This window comes from Heterocephalus glaber, unplaced genomic scaffold (genome assembly GCF_053883595.1).
Source record: "Heterocephalus glaber isolate CG9 unplaced genomic scaffold, H.glaber_assembly_v1.0 deba00000936, whole genome shotgun sequence".
Taxonomy (NCBI): domain Eukaryota; kingdom Metazoa; phylum Chordata; class Mammalia; order Rodentia; family Bathyergidae; genus Heterocephalus; species Heterocephalus glaber.
The window spans coordinates 249,259-275,849 of NW_028258172.1; the positions used below are offsets into that span (position 1 = coordinate 249,259).

Consider the following 26,591-nt stretch of genomic DNA (forward strand, 5'->3'; position numbering starts at 1 on the left):
ATTCTGTTTGGTTAGTAATTCTATGAATGTAATACATTTAGAAAAGCCTTCAGTTCATGATCATCCCTTATTTGAAATGACCTGAATATAGACATCTGTAACTTTTTAATCTATTCTGTATCACCTTAACCACTCTCAATGCATATAATTCTGATGAAATTGAACCAGTAGTGGATTAGTCACAAGCTAGCAATTATTTTCTCTCAAACTACTAGTTAGTAAAAGATTGGCAGCTAGGCACTATGGGTGGATGCCTACAATCTCAGCACTCTGGGAGGCTGAGGCAGGAGGATCACAAGTTTCAGCCCAGCCTGGGAAACTTGCAACTTAGCAAGAACATATTTCAAAATAACAAACAAACAAACAAAAAACAGGGGACTGAAGATGTAGCTCACTAGGAAGGCCCTGGATTCAATCCCTAGGACTGAAAAAAAAACCCAGATTGCCAAATGGCCATATGTGGACCAATAGATCTCCTATGGTTATTGTTATGTCAACTAAGATTTTAAAAAATTTTGGAATTGAAAGTTTTGAGGAGTCTGTGGGGTTAAAAACTTATCAGTAGTTTTGTGCCACCCAATGCAGAAAGCCTTTCAAAAGAAATCTAACAGAGGAAAATGGAGATGACAGGGATCTAATGACATTGTTTAATTTGGATTCACCTATACATAATGTCTCAATGGTCTTTTTTCATTTTTGTGATCCAGTAAATTTCTTCTTTTTATTTGCCTAAGTTAAAAAAAAAGAGCTCAAAAGAGCCAAAAAAAAAAAAAAAAAAAAAAAAGAGAACAGGAGAAGACGATCCAGGAGCTACTAGATGACAAGAACAATCTAAGGCTAACAGGAGTTAGAGAAAATCTAGGAGACTGCATGAACGAATTCAACAACATACAGAAATTGTGGAAGAAGAAAACTTCCCAAATATAAGAAAAGGTTTTAAAATACAAGTAAGTGATATTTATAGAACTCCAAACAATTATGATAAAAGGAGAAGTTCACCAAGGCATATCCTCATTAAAATTGCAGATATTCAGCAAAAAAAGTTAAAGACAGCCAGAGAAAAACAAAAAATCACATATTAAGGAAAACGAATTAGAATCACAGTAGACTTCTCAGCACAAACCCTGAAAGCCAGAACTTGGAGAGAAATATTTCAAGCCTTAAGAGCAAATAACTTCCAACACAGATTAACTTACCCAGCAAAGCTATCCTTTAAAATAGATGGAGAAATAAGGTATTACCATGAAAAATACCATCTCAGAAAATATACGAGTGCTAAAGCAGCTCTAGAGGAAATACTCAAGAATATTCTCAACAGAAACAACAGATTAGACAAATCTAAAAACACAGAGAAAGTCAATGGATAAATAACAACAAAAATACCAAGAAAAGCCAAACAAATGATTTACCAACAGAAAAAGAAAGTAATGATAGTAAATAACCAACATATCTCAGTAATATCTCTCGATGTTAATGGCCTCAACTCTCCAATTCAAAGACACAGACTGGAAGACTGGATCAGAAAACAGAATCCAACCATCTGTTACACTAAAAAACTCATCTAAATCAAGAATATATTCAAAATAAAAATTAAAGGATGAAAAACAACATCCCATGCACCAGGATGCCGAAAACAAGCAGGAGTAGCAATGCTAATATCAGACATGGTAAACTTCAAGTTAAAACAGATTCAAAGAGACAAAGAAGGTCACCACATACTAGTTAAAGGAACAATCATACAAGAAGAGATAACACTGATAAACTTATACGCACCAAATACACCTATCTTCATAAAACAAAAACTGTTGAAATTAAAAGATCAAATAAACATTAACCCAATAATAGTAGGAGATTTTAACACCCCACTTTTACAAAGAGACAGATCAACTAAACAAAAAACCAATAAAGAAATTTCAGAGCTGAATCACACCCTCAAACATATGGATTTAATAGATATATACAGAGTATTTCACCCCTATACAATAGAATATACATTCTTTTCAGCAGCACGTGGTACTTTTTCCAAAACAGATCAATACTAGTCCACAAAGTCTGCTTAAATAAATATAAAAGAATTGAAATCACTCCATGCATACTATCAGACCACTGTGCAATGAAGATAGAAATCAACAAGAGAAGAAATTTTGGAAAAGGCAAAACTTCCTGGAAAATTAACAGCATACTCCTAAACAACCAATGGGTCATAGAAGAAATCGAAGAAATTTTAAAATTTTTGGAAGTCCATGACAATGATTGCACAACTCAATGAAACTTCCGAGACACTACGAAAGCAGTTCTAAGAGGAAAATTCATCACAATCAAATAGAGCAGGCCCATATAAATAACCTTATGATAAATCTTCTGATACTTGAGAAACAACAAACCAGCCCCAAACTGAAATTAAGGAGGGAAATTATAAAGATGAGAGCAGAAATCAATTACATTGAGACAAAAATTATTTTAAAAATACTGAATCAAAGAGCTGGTTCTTCACAAGAATAAATAAAATAGACAAGCCTTTAGCAAGACTTAACAAGAGAAAGAGAGAAAAGACTCATATCAATCCAATTACAAATGACAAAGGTGAAATCACAACAGACACTGTGGAAATCCAGAAGATAGCAACTACTTTGAAAATTATATTCCAACATAGCAAATTTTGAAGAAATGGACAGATTCCTAGATGCATACAAACTATCAAAACAAACCAAATAAGGCATAAGTATGCCTAACAACACAATAATAAGAAATGAAATTGATTCAGTAATAAAAAATCTACCAACTGAAAAAACAAATCCTAGGACCTGATGGATTCATGGCTGAATTCTAAAAAACCTTTAAGGATGTTACAACATCAACACTCCTCAAGCTCATCAAAAAAAAACAACTGAAAGGAATGGAGTGCTCCCAAACTTATTCATGGAAGACATTATCATTTTGATACCCAAACCAGATAAAGACCCAAATAAAAGAAAACTGTAGGCCAATCTGTTTAATGAAGATAGATACAAAAATCCTCAACAAGATATTAGAAAATAGAATGCAGTGCATTATAAAAAAGATCATACATCATGATCAAGTAGGTTTCATCCCAGAGATGCAAGGATAGTTCAACATACATAAGTCTATAAATATAGTACATTGTATAAACAAGAGCAAGGTTAAAAGCCACATGGTCATATCAATACAACAAAAAAGCTATCAACAAAATTCAACATCCCTTCATGATAAAAAAAATCCTGAAGAATATAGGCACAGAAGGACCATGCCTGAATATGATAAAGACTATTAATGACAAACCAATAGTCAACATCATCCTAAATGAGGAAAAACTAAAAGCATCCCCCTTAAAATCAGGAACAAGACAAGGATGTCCACTATCACCTCTTCTATTCAACACAATACTTGAAATACTAGCAAAAGCTATTAGACAAGAGAAAGAAATAAAAGGGACACATACAGGAAAGAAAGAACTCAAATTATTATTATTTGCAGATGACATGATACTCTACATAGAAGACCTAAAAAATGACACCAAGAAAACTCATAGAATTAATAACTAATTTTAGCAAAGTAGTAGGATATAAAATCAACATGCAAAAATCATTAGTATTGCTGTGCACCAACAATGAATAGGATAAGAAAGAAATTCTGAAAACAATACCATTCACTGTCACTTCAAGAAAAATGAAATATCTAGGAATTAACCTAACCAAGGAAGTGAAAGGCATCTATAAAGAAAACTACAGTACTCTGAAGAAGGAGATTAAAGAGGATATTAGAAAATGGAAAGATGTCCCTTGCTCATGGATAGGCAGAACCAATGCTGTCAAAATGGCCATACTTCCAAAACTTTTATACAGATGCAATGCAGCCCCAATGAAAACACCAAATGCATACTTTACAAATCTAGAGAAAACAGTCCTAAAATTTATATGGAACCAGAAGAGACCCCCAAACAGCAAAAGTAATTTTGGGAGGGGTGGGGATTTAGCTCAGTGGTTCCAGGGTTCCAGCGCCTGCCATGCAAGCACAAGGTCCCGAGTTCGATCCTTGGTACCAAAAAAAAAAAAAAGAATTAAAGTCCAAAGGTTACAGTTTAAAAAATAATAATTTTGGGCAATAACTGCAAAGCAGGTGGCATAGCCATTACCTGACTTCAAGCTATAATTCAAAGCAATAGTGATAAAAAAAAGTCATGGTATTGGACGATGGATCAATAGAACAGAATAGAGGATACAGAAACCTCCCCAGACATATTCAAATATTTGATCTTTGACAAAGGGTCCAAAAGCATATGTTGGAGGAAAGAGAGTCTATTCAACAAGTGGTGTTGAGAAAACCGGTTTATCTGTTTGTAGAAGAATGAACCTGGACCTTTATCTCTTGCCATATACTAAATTAAAATAAAAATGGATCAGAGATCTAAACAGTAAAACAAAAACATTAAACCTTCTGGAAGATAAAATAGGTAAAACATTTGAAGACATATGTAGGAAAGGATTTTCTAAATATAACTTCAATTGCACAATAAATAGCAGCAAGAATCCACAAATGGGTTTATATCAGACTAAAAAGTTTTGTAAAGCAAAAGAATCAATTAGAAGAGTGCAGAGAAAACCCACAGAATGGGAAAAAAAATTTTGCTAGCTAGTCTTCAAACAGAAGACTAATATCAAGAATATATGAAGAACTCAAAAATATTAAACCACCTAAAATTAAAGACCCAGTCAAGAAATAGGCAAGAGAAGTGAACAGATACTTCACAGAGGAAGAAATACAAATGGTCAAGAAATATATGAGAAAATGTTCAACATCTCTGGCCTTTAGAGAATTGCAAATTAAAACAACATGAAAATTCTGTCTTACTCTGGAAAGAATGACAATCATTAGGAAATCAAACAATAACAAATGCAGATATACCCATGGTAAAAAAGGAACTCTCCTGCATTTTTGGTGGGAATGCAAACTAGTACAACCATTATGAAAATCAGTATGGAGATTTCTCAAAGAATTAAAATTAGAAATTCCATATGACCCAGCTATTCCTCTGCTATGTATTTTCCCCAAAGAGCTTAAATCATCATTCTACAGCAGCACAATTTGTAATAGCTATATCCTGTAAGCAGCCTGTATACCTATCAACAGATGATTGGATAAACAAGATGTGGTATCTATATATAATGGAATATTACTCCGCTAGAAAGAATGACACATTTGAGATACTTGTAGGAAAATGTATGCACCTGGAAAAATATAACAGAGTGAAATAAATCAGACACACAAGCTTAAATGCCGCATAGTAACACTCATTTGAGTAAAACAAAATACAAAGAAAATGACAAACGATGGATAGAAAGGGAAAGGGGGATAGATCTTGTCCAATAAGGAAGTGGTCCAAAGGAACAAGGACAAGGGATGAGGAGGATGGCAAAGAGAAATGAAAGGAACAAAGATGTGCCATGTACAAGATCCTATAACTCCAATCCATGTAAATATTATATGCCATAACATGAGATAAGACAAATAATATCAACAAGTATGTAAAAGGTGATTGGGAAACTAGAGGAGAAGATGGCAGGGGGAGGAGGAAAGGAGATTAGAAAAAATCCTGTAATATGTACATGTAACCACTCCCCAAAATGGTTGTAAACTGTGTGAAGTGCCAACATGTACTAGTAAAAAAAATAAAATTTAAAAAACGAACCTCATCATACATCTTGATCCTTATGCCAAATGTAATTTACAATAGATTATAGGCCTAAATATGAAGTGTAAAAAATAAAAAAATTCTAAAAGAGAATATGGGAAAAGTATGCATATATTGGGTTTGGTGATGTGTTTTTAGTTATATCATAAAAAATACAATCCAAAAGGGAAAAAAGATAAGTAGAACTATAAAAATTGTAAAAATCTTCTGATTGTTTTTGAGCCAAGGTCTCGCTATGTAATCCAGGCTGGCTTTGAACTCATGGCAGTTCTTCTGCCTCAGCATTCCAAGTGCTGAGATTACTCCAGCATTGAAAGTAAGGCTTGAGTATCTTTTATAAACTTCTTCGTCATCTATACATGTTCTGGAATCGTGGAAAGAAATGTACGGAGACACAGAAGTTGGGTAAAAAAAAAACAAAGCCTTTAATCGCTAGTAAGGGGGACCACCAGAAACTCGTCTGATCAATGTCCACACCATCCTTTGCTTTAACATTTCCTTTTATATCTTCTTTTAGTCATTACCTCATTTCTGGTGGTCTTAGTAAAATTTCTGTTTCTCTTTTACAACTAGTTCCTGTTAATTGTTATAGTCACAGACATATAACAAACAGATGGCGCCTAAAACACATACATTGTAAACTACCCAAACATTTCTACTTTGCTTTTCTCTGGGTTAAATGTTATCTACAGTTAGGTTACAGGTCAAAGGTTCAGTTAGCCGTCACCTTAAACAATAACAGTTATAGGAAAGGTAAATCTTAAAGGAACGGATTACTTATTCTACTTCAGCTACCTTAACAACTAACCTATAGTTTAAATTTTCTCTATCATACATAGTGAGTTCAAGGCCAGCCTGAACTACAGAGTGGACCCTATCTCAAAAAGAAAATAAAGATCCTCATGATCATCAATCATTAGGGAAATGTAATTTAAAAGTACAATGAGATACACTTTGAGAAAGAACTGGAAAACAGAAAACAGTCTAGCACTTACTTTTAAAATTTAACATACACTTGGCATATGGTGCATTTTCACTAAGTATAAGAATTCAATTTTTATGAAGTCACTTTCAGTCACTTTCCTATCTCTAAGACACAATACCCAATACCCACAATTTAAAGGAGAAGAGGTTTATTGTGGCTCACAGTTACAATCCATTGTATGCTGGCTCCAAGGTAGAAACAGAATAGCAGAGTGACATGGCAGAGGAAAAGGTGCTCAACTCATGGAACTCAGAAAGCAGAGAGAGAAGGGGAGATTTGGGAAGTGAGTCTAGGTCTTGCCCCCAATGACCAGAACTTATCAGTGTACTAATCCACCGATGAGTACAGTGCTTCCAAGGTCCAATTACATTCCAAACACATGAGGCTTTTAGGGTACACTTTAGATACAAACCATAACAGAAGTAAATTTAAAAATTAATTTTACACAAAAATGTGTATAAGAACATTTATAGAGTCATATTAAAAATCATGAAACTTTGAAAGTAACTTAATCTCCTTTAATTGATAACTGGATAAGCAAATTGTGCTGCAACTATACAGTAGAATATCCTTTAGCAATTTTTGATGCATGTAACCACTATATATATATATGTATTATACATAACTTTAAATGGGTTATGCTAAGAGAATAAAGCCAGTTCCAAAAGCTGATATATAATTTCATTTATATGACATCCCAGAAAAGGCAAAAGGATAGGAAAAGAGAACAGATCAGTAGTTTCCAGGGGTTGAGGGAGATCAGAGGGTTTAATTATAATGGGCTGTATAAGAGATAACAATTATAGATAAATATGCATGAAGTGTTGGCACATCCAATTTCATAAAACAAATGCTACTGGACATAAAGGCGAAATAAATACCAATACAATCATAGTGAGGGTTCTCAATATCCCACTCTCACAAATAGGCCAACCAGACAAAAATATCAACAACAAAATAGCAGAGGTGAAACACACCATCAAATAAGTGGACTAAATAGTTATCTACAGAGAATGTCATCAAACAACAGAATATACATTTTTCTCAACAGCACACAGAACTTTATCCAAAATACATTATATCTTACTCCATAAAGTATGATTCAATAAATGTAAAATAACTGAAATAATGTCCTGCATACTACTAGATCATAATGGAATCAAAAGCAAAAGAAACCACAGCAAATACATGGAGATTAAAAATACATTATTGAATAATCCATGGCTTGGAGAAGAAATCAAGGAATAAATTAAATAGAAATAAAAGAATCAAATGTTAAAGAAAGCACAACATACCAAAACCTATGGAACACAATGAGTACAGTTCTAAGAGAGAAGTTCAAAGCTATGAATATCCATATTAGAAAAATAGAGTGATGCCAAATTAATGATGCATCTCAAGGTGTTAAAAAAACAAAAGCAATGCAAATCCAAAACTTGTACAAGGAAAGAAATTATATATTTATCAGAGAAGAAATGAATGAAATTGAGAATAAAAAACAGAAAAGAGCAATGAATCAAGAGGTGGTTCCTTGAAAGGATAAACAAGATTGATAAACCCTTAGGAAAACCTACCAAAAGAAGGAAATATTGATATCAATGCAATTAGAAATGAAAAAAGTGAAATCACAATGGATACCACCAAAATTCAGAGGATTGTAAGAAACTATTTGAAAACTTATAATCCTATAAATTGGAAAATATAGCAGAAATTGATAAATGCCTAAACACATAATTTTACACTTGTAAATTTAACTATATCGAATATATAGATCAATTCCATGAAAATCTAAACATCTCACAGTTCAACAAAGATAAAAAGACAATCTGAATAGTCCTATAAATATTAATTTATTTCAAAATAAAATATCCAGTAAGATAAATCTCCAAATCTAGATGTATTCATCTGAGAAGTCTACTGCATTTTTAAAAAGAATTATAAATTTTGCATAATCTCTTTAAGAGGAAGAAACATTCCCAACTCATATTATGAAGTTAGAATTACTTTGATATCAAGAGTATTAAAACCCTACAGGGGGGTGGGGATTTAGCTCAGTGGTACCGGCGCCTGCCTCGCAAGCACAAGGTCCTGAGTTTGATCCCAGGTACCAAAAAAAAAAAAAATCCTATACGGCCAGGGATTTAGCTCAGTGGTTCTGCCGCCTGCCTTGTAAGCTCAAGGACCTGAGTTCAATCTCCGGTACCAAAAAAACAAAATTTAAAAACATCCTAAAACCCTAGAGTCCAATATTTTTCATAAATTAGATGCAAAAATCCTCAACAAAATATTAGCAAATAGAATCTGCCATTGCTTTAAAATAATTATATGTAATTACTTAGTTTTCATATACAAGGCTAGATCAACATTGAAAAAAATCTATCGATGTTATCCATTATACTTACAAACTAAAGAAAAATTTCATCAATTTGTATAGAAGAAGCACTTACAAAATTCAATATCCATTAATGATAAAAATCTCCAGCAAGTTTGAAATATGGGGATTACCTAAACTTGACAAGGAACCTCTACAAAACAAAACCAAAACCTCAACAAACAAACAACAAAAAAACCCTGTATAACCAATATTACACTTAAAAGTAAGACTGAATGCTTCTCCTTGACATTGGGAACAATACAAACATTTCTCCATTCTTTTGACATAATAATGAAACTTCTAACCACTGCAGCAAGGTAATAAAAGGAAAGAAAAGTATACATTTTGCAAAATACTTTTTAAAATCTATCTTTGCAAATGTAATGATTATCTACATAGAAATCTCCCTACAACTACAGAAATTCCCAGGACTAACCAGTGAGTTCAGCAAGGTTACAGGATACAAGATCAACACAAAGAAATGAATTGCAAGACTTTAACTTTCAGAATAACAGCATAAGGAGTTGTACAGCAACCCACTCTGCAGTGAAACAAACTAAGCTGGCAAAGCTTACATCAAAATCTTTTAAAAATCTCTGGAAATTGTCCTTAATCGAATAAAATGCAGGAAAAAATGTTTATTCAAGAAAATCTAAAATTAGGTGAGAACAGTGAGGGTCTGTGACTAAGCTTAACTTGATGAAAGCTTCATATCAGGTGTGTTTAGTCAGGCAGATGGAGCTCCCTTTCTCCTCAGAGATACCTTCCAATCAAATGAAATGGCATGTCACTGAGAGGCAGACATCTAGCAATTTGCATTCCCCCCAGCTCCAAGTTTCAAAGGTTAAACTCCTGACAAATGTGGCTAAATGGCTAGGGGATCCCTTCATATACCCAGTCCCTAATCATAGAATGGAGACTATATATCCAGTGCAGCACCTCATTCCAATTTACAGGGGAAGTTTCACACCAGGACAGGCAAATTAAGACGACTTGAGGCTAATGCCCTACCCAATATCCAGAGTAGTGGCTCAGGAGGGTATAATCCATGGAAAGAAGCAATCTGTAAGACAAGAGAACTCCAACAGTTTTCCTAACAGAAAACAAAAGTATAAGAAGCCAAAGCCTCGGAACACTCTCAAGAACAACAGGTCCTCTTAACTAAGAGCAACAAGCTAAACCATAGGCCAGTTAGTTCACTAGAGAACCCAAGAAAGAGACACCTAAGAAGAATGCTTCAAGAGTAAGAACAGAGAGGATGAGGTTTCTGGACCGCCATAGCACCGCCCCCAGCCCAGAGGAAGAGGCTTCTGGGGTGCCATACCACAGCTCCCAGCACAGAGGAGGAAGCTTCTGGGCCACCTCACCACCACTCCCAGCCCAGAGGAGGAGGCTTCTGGGCCATCATACCACCACTCCCAGTGTAGAGGAGGAGGCTTCTGAGCAGCTGTACCACTGCTCTCAACACAGACGAGGTAAGCTGCATGGGTGCCATCAGCATCCCTGCCTCCACCCCCTGTTGAAATGAGAAGACACATACACAAGTCTCAAAACCAGACTTCCAGATCACCTACAGCAACCCCAAAGGGAAACAAGATGGAACATTCTGATACTCAACCACCTGGACTCCCTGAATTGGCAATAAAAGAGGATCTGGAAAAAATGAAATCAGAAATAATTTCTCATATAACAGCGGAGATTGTACTCATAGTGCAAGACATGATTAATAAATCTAGAGGGGAGCTGAGGAACATGATGGAATCCCAACATAGGAAAAAATTGGAAACCATAAAATAGATGCAAACAGATTTCCAGGAGATCAAAAACTCCATTGAAAGTCTACACAGCACAATGAGCCAATGTGAGGACAGAATTTCAGATATAAAAGATAAGATTGCAATTAGTGACCAGGAAAAGAAAAATAGCTTTAAAATTGTAAGGGACCATGAGGAATCAATCTAGCAGCTGCTACACAATGCAAAGAAGAATAACATAGGACTGATTGCAGTCAATGAAGAAACAGGAAAGAGTGCAGATGACAAAAAAAAATCTGTTCACAGAAGTGATGACAGAAAACTTCCCAAGCAAGGGAAAAGAACTTGACATGCAGATCAGTGAGGCATACAGGACTCCAGCTAGACTTGATCAAAAAAATCTACACATAGGCATATATAATTGTTAAGATTGCAGGAAACCAACAGAACAAGAAAGTTCTACAAACAATTAAGGAAAAGAAACAAATCACATACAAAGGAAAGACCATCAGAATCACAGCAGACTTCCCAATCCAAACGATCAAGGCAAGAAGAGCTTGGAGTGAAGTATTTCAAGCCCTAAAGGAAAACAGCCTCCAACCCAAATTGATGGACCCTGCAAAACTATCTTTCAAAATGGATGGAGAAATAAGATACTTTCATGACAAAGAGCACCAGAGGAACTTCATGAATACCAAACCAGCACTCCAAAGAATTTTACACAATATCCTAGGAAAAGACAGTGAGGATCACAACCGCAGGAAGCCCAGCAGAATGAATCCATCTGGTGCGACAAGAAATTAAATGCAAAGGGGGAGAATCCAATAAAAAGAAAAAGTCATGATAATGATAAGTCAATACATATCAGTTATAACCATCAATGTTAATGGTCTCAATACACCAATCAAAAGAAATAGACTGGCAGAATGGGTCAAGAAGCAAGATCCAACAATATGCTGCATACAAGAAACACACTTAATTCAAAAAGAAACTCATAGACTAAAAGAAAGTTAAAGGGTGGAAAACAATACTCCATGTGACAGGAAGCCACAAAAAAGAAGGAGTAGTATGCTCTTTGCAGATCAAGTAGATTTCAAACCAATACTGATTAAGAGAGACAAAGAAGGACACTACATCCTTGTAAAGGGAACAATCCAACCGGAAGAGATGACAATCATAAATATCTATGCACCAAACACTAGTGCACCCAACTATATAAAACAAATACTAACAGACATGAAAAGTCATATATGCACTAATACAATTGTAGTGGGGGACCTCAACACTCCACTGTCACAAATAGATACATCAACTAGACTAAAAATAAGTAATGAAATACTAGAACTCAATCGAACTCTTGAACAAATAAACTTAACAGATGTTTACAGAGTCTTCCACCCCACAAAATCAGAATACACATTCCTCTCAGCTGCACATGGGTTATTCTCAAAAATAGACCACATACTCACACATAGAACATGTTTAAGTAAGTGGAAAGGAATTGAAGTTATCCCCTGCATATTATCAGACCACAGTGGGATGAAATTGGAGATCCATAGCAAAAGAAACTCAAAAAATTTCATAAACATGTGGAAATTGAACAACACACTTCTGAATAATCAATGGGTCACAGAGGAAATTAAAGAAGAAATCAGACAGTTCCTTCAATTAAATGACAATGACAATACAACATATCGGAATCTATGGGACACAATGAAAGCAGTCTTACAAGGGAATTTCATAACAGTGAATATGCATATTAGGAAAACAGAACGAGCCCACTTAAACAACCTGATGCTGAAACTGAAGCTTCTAGAAAAAGAAGAGCAGGACAAGCCCAAAGTTCATAAAAGGGAGGAAATTATATAGATGAGAGGAGAAATCAATGCAATGGAGACTAAGAGAATGAAACAAAAAAATCAATGAAGCCAAGAGTTGGTTCTTTGAAAGAATCAACAAAATTGACAAACCCTTAGCCAACCTTATCAGAAAAAGGAAAGGAAAGGCCCAAATCCATGCAATTAGGAATGAAAAGGGTGAAATTACAACAGACCCAGCAGAAATCCAGAGGATCATCAATACCTACTTCCAGAACCTATACAGCAATAAGATGGAAAACACAGAAGAAATGGACAGATTCCTAGATACATATGAATTACCAAAGTTGAATGAAGAAGACCTAAAATTCTAAACAACCCCATATCAAAAAATGAAATTGAAAATGTACTCAAAAACTTATCAACTAAGAAAAGCCCGGGCCCTGATGGCTTCACTGCTGAATTCTACAAGACATTTAGAGAGGAACTGTCCCCACTCCTGTTTAAACGATTCAATGAAATTGAAAGGGAAGCAATACTCCCAAATTCATTCCTGGAAGCAAGCATCACCTTGATCCCCAAAGCAGAGAAAGACCCAACCGAAAAGAAGAACTATAGGCCAATCTCACTAATGAACATAGAGCAAAAATCCTTGATAAGATACTGGCAAATAGAATGCAGAAGATCATCAAGAAGATCATACACCATGATCAAGTGGGATTCATCCCAGGGATGCAGGGATGGTTCAACATAGGCAAATCAATCAATGTAATACACTATATCCATAGAGCCAAGGACAAAAACCATATGATTATCTCCATAGATGCAGAAAAAGCATTTGACAAAATCCAACATGCATTTATGATAAAAAGCCCTACAAAAAATTGGAATAGATGGTCTCTACCTCAAACTGATAGAAGCCATCTATGAAAAACCAACGGCCAATATCATACTAAATGGTCAAAAACTGAAATCCTTCACACTAAAATCAGGAACAAGACAAGGATGTCCACTATCACCACTCCTGTTCAATATAGTTTTGGAAACATTAGTCACGCAATTAGACCAGAGAAAGCAAAAAAAGGAATAAAGATAGCAAATGAAGAATTCAAATTGTCATTATTTACAGATGACATGATACTCTATATAGAAGACCCCAAGAACTCCACCAAAAGTCTTCTAGACTTAATAACCAAATTCAATAGAGTAGATCTATACAAGGTCAACGCACAAAAATTAATAGATTTCCTCTACACAAACAACAGGCTCACTGAGACAGAAATAGTGCAAACAATTCCTTTCACAATAGGAGCTAAAAACTGAAATACCTAAGAATCAAACTAACAAAAGACATCAAAGACTTCTTCTCTGAAAACTATAGCATTCTGAAAAAAGAGATTGAAGACCATATCAGAAAATAGAAAGACATCTCTGGCTCCTGGGTAGGAAGGATCAACATAGTGAAAATGGCCATACTTCCAAAACTACTGTATAGATTCAATGCAATCCCAATTGAAATCCCAGCAACATACTTCACGGGCCTTGAGAAAACAATCCAAAAATTCATTTGGAACAAGAAGAGACTCAGAATAGCAAAAGCAATTCTAGGTAATAGAGACATGGCAGGGGGTATCACAACCCCCAACTTGAAACTTTACTACAAACCTACTATGATAAAAACAGCATGGTACTGGCAAAGAAACAGACCTGAGGACCAATGGAACAGATTAGAAGATGCAGAAATAACTCAGACACACTCATCCATCTCATCTTCGACAAAGGAACCAAACACCCTCACTGGAGGAAAGATAGCCTCTTTAATAAATGGTGCTAGAGAAATTGGGTTTCAACTTGCCAAAGATTCTAACTAGATCTATGTCTCTCACTATGTGCTAAACTAAAATCAAAATGGATTAACGATCTAAATATTAAAATAGAAACGCTGAACTAGCTGGAACAGAGACTAGGTAGAACTCTTGAAGACCGGCGTAGAAAAAGATTTTATGAACAAAACCTCAGTTACCCATGAACTAGCACAAACAATCAACAAGTGGAATCTCTTCTTATTAAAAAGCTTCTGCACAGCAAGAGAAACCACCAGCAGCGTGAAGAGACAGCCCACAATGTGGGAAAAAATTTTCACCAGCTGTTCCCCAGACAAAGGTCTACTATCTAGAATCTATAAAGAATTTAAAAAAACAAACTTCCCCAATTTAAAGACCCAATCCAAAAATGGGCATCTGAAATGAACAGACATTTCTCAGACAAAGAAGTAGAAATAGCAAATAAACATACGAAAAAATGTTCAACATCACTGGTCATTAGAGAGATGCAAATGAAAAGAACCCTGAGATTCCACTTCACTCTAGAAAGAATGGTTGCTATCATGATATCAACCAATGACAATTGCTGGCGGGGCTGTGGGGAAAGAGGAACCCTGCTCCACTGTTGGTGGGAGTGTCCACTGGTGTAATCACTCTTGAAATCCGTATGGAGATACCTCAAAGAACTAGGACTGGAAGTTCCATTTGACCCAACTATTCCCCTGCTGGGTATCTTCCCCAAAGAATTAAAAGAATCATACTAAAGTGATATATGTGCACCCATGTTAATAGGAGGACAATTTGTGATAAATCTTGGAAGCAGCCCAAGTGCCCATCAGCTGATGACTGGATAAAGAAAATGTGGGGTTTTCAAAAAAATAAAATGGAGTACTACTCAGCCATAGAAAATGAGAAATTAGAGACATTTATAGCTAAATGGATGCACATCGAGGTGATACTTGAGTGAAATAAATAGGACATACATGTATAAATATCAAATAACTTCTCTAGTGTGAGAAACTGAAAGTGTAAATAAGGACTGAAAGTTATAATAGATAATGTGAAATAGGAAGCAAAGGCACAAAGGAGAATGGGAAGTAGGAGGGGTAGGGGATAGAAAAGAAGGGAATGGAAGTAATATGAGAAAATGGAAACAGTCTTTGTAAATGGGAGGGATGGAGTGGTCGAAGGGAGGGCATGGGAAGGGGGAACAATAAGAACCAAGAGAGATTATGTAAAGGTGCAAATTTCTAATGATGATTGTCATTATATTGTATACCTAAAATGTACCAACAAAATAAATTTTTTTTAAAAAAAGAATAAGAACAAATCTCAAAGACTGACCTCAGAAACTACCTCTGTGTGTTTAATTGGATAAGGCTGCCAAACAATGTTTACCACAGTACATTGTCCAAAAAATAGAGCAATCAGCCAGTAATCTGGGAGCACATGGTATAACACCAAATGGACTGACAGGTTAATAGAGAGATCGAGGAAAAAGACAAAGAGATCCCCAAAGGCTATGGCTGAAAAGAAGTAACAACATCAAAGAGTTCACACTTCAGGGAAATAGACTTCACTAAAAATTCCTCACTAAATCACAAAGCAAACAGTTATACTGAGGTAAGGAAATGACATCAGAGGTAATTCAAAGCCATAGGAGCAATGAATAGAGTGAGACTGTATATATTAAAAAGTTTATAAATATATATGTTCTCCTAAATTTTCTCAGCTTTTTAAAAACAACATTATATAAAATAATTATAACAATTATATATTACATTCATTTTAGATATACAGATGTGTATAAAATAATAGCACAAAGAGAAAATAAAATAGAGCTATAAAGAGTAACATTTCCACATCTCATTGGAATTAAAGTAGTATAAATTTGAAGCAGACTCTGATAGTTAAGATGTATACAGTAAGCCCAAGAACAACCACTATGAAAATACTTAAAAAACACATAGTGAAAAATCATGAAAAGAATGATAATGTTAAACAAAATATATTTACTTAATGCAAAATAAAGCAGTGAAGGGGCAATACAAGGAAAGCAGGCATAAGGTAAAAGGAAAAGTAAAAGAAAAATGGCACTCTTAAATCCAAATATACCATTACTAACATTAAGTGTGAATGGACTAATCAGTCTAACCAAAAGGCAGAGAATTTCTGACTGGATAAAAAGATACAAAAGGCCACATATTTATGATTTCATTTATATGAAATATCCAGAATCATCTAATCCATAGAGACTGAGAGTAAATTAGTGATTGCCAGGGGCGAAAGAGAGTATTCAAATAGGGAGTTGCTCTAAAGAGTATACGGTTTCTTTTAGGCATAGTCAATTCCAAAATAGTTTTAAAAGTGTATGTTTAAAAATGTCCTTGGAATTAGTGACAGTGGTTGCACAACCATATGAATATACTCAAAACTTCTTCCTTGCGCACTTTAAAATGATGAATTTTGTTATGTGAATAACATCTCTATCAAAAACAAGTTTTTAAAACTGTAAGAAGATATATACCAAACAGATATTGAGCTATATAAATCACATGAAGGTACAGCAATATCAGGGAAAAATCTGCTTGTAAAGCAAATATGCAAATAATGCCAAATTAGTAGATATTACCAAAAAGAATTTCCTTACACACTGACAAAATATTCAATTCACAAGAAATATACAGAAATTTTAAATCTGCCCATAACTATCTACAAACTTGCAAAAGTGACAGAATTACCAGAAGACATTGTCAAATGTTTCACATCAACACCCAGTCAAAACCTCAAAAGAATTTAAGAACATTTGAGATAGATTAACAAACAGGATTTAATTGATGTATATATTATACTAAACACAAATGTAAAATGCATATTCTTTTAAATGCTCATGGAACGTTTACCAAAATTTACTGTATGTTGCACCATAAAGTAAGTCTCAATAGAGAGCAAAGAATTGAAATCACATGAAGTTTGGTTTTTTGACCAGAATGGAATTAAACTGAAAATGGAAAAGTTACTGATCTACCTAAACAGAAGCTGGCCCAAAGACTGGCCCCAATTATTAGAGGCCTCCAGGACACACATGTGTAAATATTGAATAGTAAATATTGCAAGAGTAAATGAGGACCAAAATGTATAATAATGTAAAATAGGAAGAAAAGGACCAAAAGGGAAGGGGGAGTAGGGAGGAGGGTGGGGAAAAGGAAAAAGGAGAAAGTAAAAATATAAGAAAAGAAGGAAAAAAATATGGGAAAAGAAGGAAAAAATGGAAACAAAGTTTCTGTAAATAGGGATGGGTGGAGGGGTGGAAGAGAAGGAAGGGGAACGGGGCAAAAACAAGAACCAAGATATGTCATGTACAGGTACAAATTACCAATGATATATTTATATCTAAAATGTATATCTAAAATGTACCAATAAACTTAATGGAATTTAAAAAAAATTAAAGGCTTCTTACTGTGCCAGGCATTAACCTTTTAGTTGTTAGATGATAATAAGTCCCAGCAGTCCTGAGAAAGGAACTGAGGTAGCTAGGGCAACTGGGTAGAGAGACTAAGAAAGCCCAGAACAGTGCCTAATTATCAAATGGTCTGGAAATACTTTAAAATGCATGGCTATACATTTATACATATGTAGAATATCAGTCCTGTTTAGTAGGCCAATTATGGCGTCAGATGCTTATGTTAGAAAAGAGGAAAGTTTGAAAATTAATGACCGGAGCAGTTGACTCTACATGTTAAAAAAAAAGAATAAATCCATAGAAGAAATATAATAATGATAAGATAGTTAAACAGAATAAAGATATAACAGAAAAGATCAAAAAGTCAAAGTTGATTTTTTTAGAATTATACAAGTGACAAACTTCTGGTAAAGTTTATGAAAAGAATAAAAGGTACAAATAAACAATGTTAAAACAAAACAAGATATAATTGCAGACACAACAGAGACTAAACAGATACAAAGTACTTCATATATGTAAATGTGAAAGCTGATGTGAAATAAAAAATTCCCTAAAAAAAACCATAATTTAACAAAGCAAACTTAAGTAGAAGTAGCAAACTGAAATGATTCTGGAACTATTAAAGAAATTGTATTAGTTAAAATTTTAAAGGAGATACTAGGCCCAAACACTTTTACCTGGAAGTTCTGCCAAATATTTGAGGAACAGATAGTTCCCTGGACAAACTCTATCAGAGAACAGAATGAAAGAAAATAGCTCTCATTTCATTTTGAGGTTAGTATAACCTTGACAGAAAAATCAGATAGGGGCAACATGAAAATGGAAAGATTGTAGGCCAACCTCATTCATGAACAATATGCTAAAATTCTAAATACAATTTTAGTGAACTAAATATAGAAGTTTTAATTTATACTAGGACTGGAAAATTAGTTCAACACAAGACAAACTGTAATGCAATGCACCATATTAACAGGTTAAAACTTTAAAAAATTATCATGTCATCTCAGTGGATACAAAAACATGTTTAATAAAATTCTACATTCATCATCTTTTAAAAATTATACTGGCAAACTAGGAATTAATAGGAACTTCCTTAAATGCTATAAAAAAGACATCAAAGTTTCTTAATGGTAAAACTTTAAAAGCACTCCCTTTAACATCAAGATCAACCTAAGAACAAACACTGTTAACACTGATGTCAACACTGTATTGTTGTGTGTGTGTGTGTGTGTGTGTGTGTGTGTGTTGGGTCGTCTTAACAATGTAGTAATATAAGAAAAAGATATTTAAAAAATAAGGTTGAAACCATTAAGTGGAATAAATCAGGTACACAAGCTTAAATATGTATGGTTTCTCTTGTATGAGAAACACAAAGTATAAATAAATTAAAGAGCAAAATAAAAGACAGATAATTGGAAACAGCAAGATAGATCTTTTGCAAATAGAAAGGGGACCAAGAGATGGTAGGGGGTGGGAAGGGAAAGGGGACATAAAAAGAATTAAGGTGTGTCATGTACATGCACTGACTACCCATAGTGAATGTAATCATTATGTATCACAAACATGTAGTAATAAAAATTAAAAAAACAAGGATTGGATGGGAAAAATGAAAGCTGGCATTTACTCATAAATTACCAAAACTAATGAGAAAGTTTAGCAGGTTTGCTAATTACAATTTAAGTATATAAAACAACTATATTTGTACACATTAATATCAAAGTGTTATAAAATCAAACTACAATTTTCTGAAAGGGCACTATTTACAATAGCAACAAAATATCAGCACAGAAATCCTGCTTATGTATGATGATATGCCTCAGGCTGGTCTTGGTGGTGCACATCTCTAATTCTGGCAACCTGGAAGGCTGAGGCAGGTAGATTTCAAATTTCAACTCAGCCTGGGAAATTACTAACTTAGCAAGACCCCCTCTCAAAATTTAGATAGATAGATAGATAGATAGATAGATAGATAGATAGATAGATAGATACCCTAGTGTGAAGGCCCTGGATTTAATCACTAGTAGTGCAATAAAACCACTGAAATAACATGAAAAAAATCTAACTATGTGGAGAGATATCATGTTTAGGAAGGACTAAATATCACTGATATATACTCTCCTCAAATTGATTTATAGATTGAATATAATTCCAATCAAATTCTCAAAAGTTTTGTCTCTATGTGTGTAACTTCAAAACCTGATTCCAAAATTTATGCAGAAAAGTAGTATGCCAAAAATAGCCAAGACATGACAAAAGAAGGACAAGATAGAGGAATATACTCTACCAGGATAAATGTACAAGAATGTCCACAGCACTACTGATCATAACCAAAAACTAAAAACTGCCTGAGTTTTTCAGTAGTGAAATGGATAAAACATGAGATATTCACAAAACATAATAGTATACAAAAAGGAGAATAAACAAGCTATAAGAGCATGCAACAATAGTATCAATGGGTCACATAAACATAATGTTGGATGATAAAAGAATACACAGGGACTCTTCAAGTACTTTTCACATGCTGATGTATTTAACTCTCATAACTTCATTAAGTGATTGTGTGTCTTCTAGAGAGGAAGTTCCAGGCAAAAGGTGATTCAGATCTTTCTGAGGTCAATAGCCTGGCCTCCTCAGCACGGAATGTGAGGCAAACATTGCCCAAGGCAGGAACTGGCAACCACTATCCAACTTTTTTGCATCTGTATCCTGACAAAAATCAGTTGCTAAAGATTGCACACTGAACTCCATAGTTGGCTATGGTGAGTGAAAGAGTAAAAGTAGCACTGATCATTTACTGATCAGCTACGTGCCACGATCAGGGCTTGATGTTGAGGATATGGAGGTTAATAAGACCATAGGACCACCTTCTGATTCAAATAATAATTTACTGAGTGCATACTACGTACTGGATACTCTAAGCACTTTATATGCTTTAGCTTACCTAACCTTTACAAAACATTATCAGCAACTTCATTTTACAGGTGAGGAAACTGTAGCACTGAAACGTTAAGATACTTGTCCAAGGTCAAAGAGACAGGAGATCACAGAGGGGACTCAAATGTAGGCAGGCTTAGACCTAGAACCTCTGAATCAATGAATCACCCCCAAAACACTGGGAAGTATGTATTATTGTTAAGAAAGTGAGGATCACAACTAAAGTAAGAATGTATTTATTTTGTAGCTTCTATACATTAGAGACTATATCAGGTGATTAATGTATATTCTCTCTCCAACTTGTGAGACACAGATCCCAGGAATATAAGAGTTTTGACTCTAGAGAACCTATGTATGCAGAGTGGTCTACCTGCTCATTAGCTAAACCCAACAGGATTAAGAGTGGTTGGGTAGTTAGGAGTGGGATGAAGTTCTGATTCATCCAGGCTCCTAGCTCTTCAGATGAGTGAGAGAAAATTGCTGCTAGTGAGAAGGATGGAGAACAGGAGGTTGGTTTGTGTCTTCTTTTCTTCCATCTATACCCTACATCCAGAACACTATATATAATATTCTCCATCTTCCTCGACCCCCTATGCAAATACTGCTCCTCCAACATCCCTGAGCTTGGACCTCCTTTAGCATTAGGTGTGTGAAAGCTTGGTCAGCTGATCCATGAAATGTGTGAGTCCCAGAGTCCACAGCTGCCTTATCTCCACCAACTTCTGGATCATCAGGCCATGATTCTTGGGCTGGAAGAACCTTGGTCCACAATTTTCCCCTGTTATCTGTGGGAAATAGCATACTCCAGTTTAAAGAGAATATTTATAGCTTTTACTTGCTTCTCCTTTACCTCTTATTAAATTTTCAAAATGAATACTAAATCAGCTAGCTGGCCCTGAAAGATTGAATGTCTTTTCCCTCAAATCTTCAGAGCAGCAAGGGGGTAACATGTGTACCAAGAAATCAATATAGGAGACAGGACACTCAGCTTTTCCTAGCCCAGGCAGGTACAAGCTTCTTAGAAGAATCTTGTAAAAAGGGGGAGCAATGCCAAACAGTGACCTGGTACTGTTGTGTACCCAGCACCTGTTCCTCTGAAAGATGATGCCAGGAACCATCACTTTACTTCACCCAGGAAGAATCATACAAGACCAATTTCCAGACACTTCACAGAAGTAACCAAAATGAAACACTCTAGTTTAGCACCGAACAGTTCTAAACTGGAAACCACAAGTTCAAAATACAAAGCATTCCAAATAAGCTCTAGATACAAAAAGGAAAGTTCCTAGTTGAAGATTCCTGTGATTAAGATGGGTCTTTAATCCTCATTGTTTATCTTCTTTTTTTCCATTTTGTCTTTCTTTCCTCACCTTCCTGAGTTAGCCTCTTGTTATCCTACAGCTATTTCTTTCAGCTGTTCATCTATTCCAAATTTTAGATTACAGTGGGAGTTTGTGGGGGGGCATTCTTTGCTATTCTACACCCACTCTACCACCACCACCTTGAAGCCCACAGAAGTAAACCCCACTTACAGCCCCTTCGCCGTTGCAGACTGCTGGTGCCGCTGCTGTGTGGAATCCAGATCTTCTGCAACCTGGTTTGGGTGAGCTCTCCCATCTCTTGAGACATCTTAGGTGTTGCAGCTAATGACACCACTCCCTATAAGATACCAGGTCTCACTTCCTACCTTCCTAGCTGTCCTTTCTGTTGCTGTAGCCACAGAAGCAGTTGAACAGGTCTGGGATGGGGGTGCAATGGACTTCTGAGCCTCTAACAACCTGTCTCCAGCCTATTCTTCTTTTTCCTCTAGTCCTAGACTGTCTATGCTCCTGTATGTACTAGTGGGGCTTGGATGCCAAGATCGAGAGGTTGGGCAGAAATCAGCACAGACCTCTGAACTCCAAGGGTTGTGTACATAGGAGATAAGTTGGAGCCCAGCAAGGAAGGCAGCCAGCAAGATAGCCCAGGTCTGGCCAGTCACTTTCTGCCAATGAAGACAGGACTAGTAGGGTATACAAATAAAAGACTAAAGATTATGTGCTTACATCCTGTGTGGGGTGGCAAAGCAAAGGTGACAGAGGTAGGTCTCAGATTTGAAATAAGAAATTGGACCCAAGTAGAATATCAAGCTCCAACCCAGAAACACACATCCATATCAGAAATCATCAGAAATACAAAGGCCCCAAGAACAAAAATATAAAGTCCCTAATAAAAAATGCAGTGTTTTGAACTAGCAATTAAAGGCCCAAACTGGAAGTGGAAGGTTCACTGTCTCATTGCTCTCTCCCACCTAAAATGGCATTGCAACCCTTGTTTTCGCCTGGAATCTGCCTTCCCTACCTCGAAGCCTCTTCTTTCTACAATGTGCTGCCTGGGGCACTGCTGGAGAGATGGCCACTATGTGATCATCTTTATACTCCCTCCAGCCAAGGCTAAATAAATCACTGAACCTGATACTTTGGGAAGGGGAGTGAGTATAGCCATTGCTAAGGGGAGAGAGGGTAAGCACTGCTCACATGGCTGCCAGCTGCCATGAGATGTTCTAGGGATATAGGCATCATGATCTGATCCAAAATTTGGCTAAAGTTCTTCATGCCAAGCTGTTGGAATGGAGACATACAAGGGTAGAGGCTGCAGCACAGAGAGTGTAGGGAGCAATAAGCAATGGCCTGTAAGGGTGAAGAGTCCATAAGCTAGAGCCATGCCACCCAGATGTTTCCCATTCACTAGATCCACTTCCCCTGCCTCCTACTCCTTGTTATTTTGAGGCTTTTATCTGTAGAACTCATATAACTGCACAGCTTGCCTGGAAGATATCCAAGTGTGTTCTTACTTCATTCTTTTGCAACCTTCCCACCCCCTGATAAACCTCCACTGATTGGCTATTAGGAAGAACAACTTTCTTCCACTGAGCTAGGCTACACAAGGACAATCTCTTGGGGATAGAAATCTTCAATCCCTGCCATCAAACGCACTTAGCTCCACTTTACCTTTTAAAATGTTCCCTAAAATACATCCTCAGAGGTTTAACCTACACAAGGGTTAGATTCCTTCTGGTTGCTGTGTATAAATTATATTAGACTTTCAATATTAGAGCCCACATAGCTCAATGAATCTAGTGATGCAGTGGATCATAATGGTTAGAAGCAATGGATTCTGGAGACACACTACCTGAGTGGAATCTCAGTTCTGTCCATTGATGTTTATAGTCAACAGACTGAACTTTTCAGTGCCCTATTTTTTAAAATTTCGAACATGGGGATGATAGGAGTACCTACACCTTCAGGGTTGTTGAAGATTTTATATATTAACACATGTAAAGCAGCCTGAAAAATGCTAAATATCTATTACCTAACATTGTTATTCCCTTTTTGAAGTAAATGATCAATCATTTCTTTCACTAATCAGCAACTTCTTTTGGTAAAGGAAACACAATATTAAGGCAAAGTGTTAACATTTATGATATAGAGAACTCTTGAGAATCAATTTAAAAAGATGGATTTATTTTTACTTTTCTGGTTTTATGTGAAGACTTATGGAAAAGTTGAGAGGCTCCCTATACATCATTATACCTCATATTCTTAGGTAAAAAAATATTGAGGCCTAGAGAAGGGAAATGTTTTTCTAAGGTCATACAGAAAATCAGTGACCAAGTCAGGAACAGAATACTGGCAACCCAATTACTCCCAGTCCATGGCTTTTCTTTGGTTAACTGATCAAGCTAACTTGATTTAAGAATATGATCTTTCATATTATGTTAAGTGAACTAAGTCAGACACAGAAAGGTAAATACAGCATGTTCTCATTTCTATGAGGAAGCTAAAAGCATTGATCTTAAGAAATTGAGAGTAGAATAGTGGTTACCAGAAGTTGGGATGAAGAGGGAATGGAAAGAGAATGGTTAATGGGTACAGGATGCAATTGGATAGAAAGGATAATTTCTAATGTTCTATAGCATAGTAGGGAAACTATGGTTGACAACGAGTGTATATTACAAAATAGCTAGTAAGAGAAGATTTTGAATGTTTCCAAAGAAATGATAAATGCTTGAGGTGGTAAGTATGCCAATTACCCTGATCTGATCACAGCACATTGTATACATGTATTGAAGCATCACATGGTATCACATAAATATGTAATATTATGTGTCCACTCAAAGTGAAAAATTTTGAATGTAGTCTTCCACACTAGCTATGAACTTCTAGAGTTTCAGAATCAAATTTTGGAAGAGATACAACTCTCCTAATACTAATAAATCTCCTAACTGATATAACTCCATTAATGCTTACAATCTTACTAATGATATTTTCTGGTATAAATTCCATTGCTAACAAAGCAACAACATATCCCTTAACCTATTAGTACCTTATAAACATATTCATTATAGACTGAGGTATCGGGTGGGAAAGTGGCTTGTCAAAAGTAATCTATAGTCAGTCACATGAACATGTGTCTTACGTTTACAATTTTATCCTCATGATCCTGCCAAGGGGTAAGAAGATAATTTTAGTAGCAGGAAATCTGAGATAGACAGCTAGCAGGCTTTTGACAAGGTTTGAAAGGGTAAGTCTGGGGTTCAGTCTTGAAAAACCAATTTAAAACTATGTGGAACTATGAGACTCTACACTTCTGTTACAAATTCTGATTCCAGAGGCAGAAAAACAAAACACAAGCTTTATGGAAAGGCCTCAGCCTAGCATTCAAGCCTCTTATAAATCAAGCTCAAACCTGCTTGTCCAGTCGTCATGTCTCTCTTTACATCCCTATATTTAAACTGCAGTGGCTGACTCCTCACTGGGCTTCAAAACATACCATATACTTTCCTATCTCTGGGCTTTTGCTCGGCCTGGAATGTCCTCTCTTCCCTTCCCTTCTCAATAAAATCTGACTCACTCATCAAGGCCTAGTTTAATGTTCGCCTCCTTCGGGAAGTCACCCCTGTATATTTGGGAGAGGATTTGTCTTTGCTTATCATAATGCCCATGTATCTCCATTTATCTGAGCAAGTATCTACTAGTGTTTCCCTTGTCTACTTCCCTACTAGACTGTGGGCTCCTCGAGAATGGGGACTGGGTCCTGGTGATCTGTGTTCCCAGTGTTTGGCTCAGGCACTGGCACAGAGAAAACACTTTCACAGTGAGCATTTGTACAGTCTACATCTCTCTGCCCAAATGAAATAAACAAGTGGACAAGTAATCTCAGTTCAACAAGATAAAGAGAGCTATGATGGAAAGTGGTTGGGGGACCTGACTTGGTCTAAGGTAGAAGGTGGCATCTAGAAAGAGTTCTCAACTTTGAAGGGGGCAGAACAGAATAAACATAAGAAATCTCCTCTGAGAAGGTCCAGTGAATTAGTTGCAGAGATAAGGTTCACTCAGGGCTAAGATTTTCATTCAGGGCTAAGAGCTGAGCCATTAGTTCTAAAATCAGTCTATTTTTAGGGGAAGAAAAGTATACAGTGTGCCTTCCTTAGCATACAGATTCTAATACCCCTAGAGTATGGGGTTTGGGGGAGGAATCCCATTTAAAGCATCAAAACAGTACTGATGGGCAATGAAATTGCAAATGAGGGCACCTTATTTGTAATTCTTGAAATGTGTGGGTATGGGTGCATGTGTAGAGGATTAGGGTGCTGAGGGGAGGTTAGCCCATGCTTAAAGATTAGGTGCATGTACCAAGATACACCATGTAAAGGTACAAGATCCCAATGATGAATGTAACTGTATTGTAT

General features: G+C 35.9%; 1 protein-coding gene across 5 annotated transcripts in view; it reads right to left on the reverse strand.

Moving 5' to 3' along the window:
• The window catches only part of Pfkfb1 (6-phosphofructo-2-kinase/fructose-2,6-biphosphatase 1), a 78,504-nt gene that overhangs the window by 49,314 nt on the left and 2,599 nt on the right, over positions 1 to 26,591 (reverse strand). The window contains exon 1 of one of the 5 annotated variants that reach the window (XM_021251240.2): positions 22,393 to 23,591. The exons of 2 other annotated variants lie outside the window; for them this stretch is intronic. In XM_021251240.2, the coding sequence (XP_021106899.1) occupies positions 22,393 to 22,489 (97 nt within the window). In that variant the 5' untranslated portion in view covers positions 22,490 to 23,591. Of the gene's footprint in view, positions 1 to 22,392; positions 23,592 to 26,591 lie in introns of those variants that run through there. 2 more of the 5 variants (XM_021251238.2, XM_004873558.4) reach the window with 2 other exon arrangements.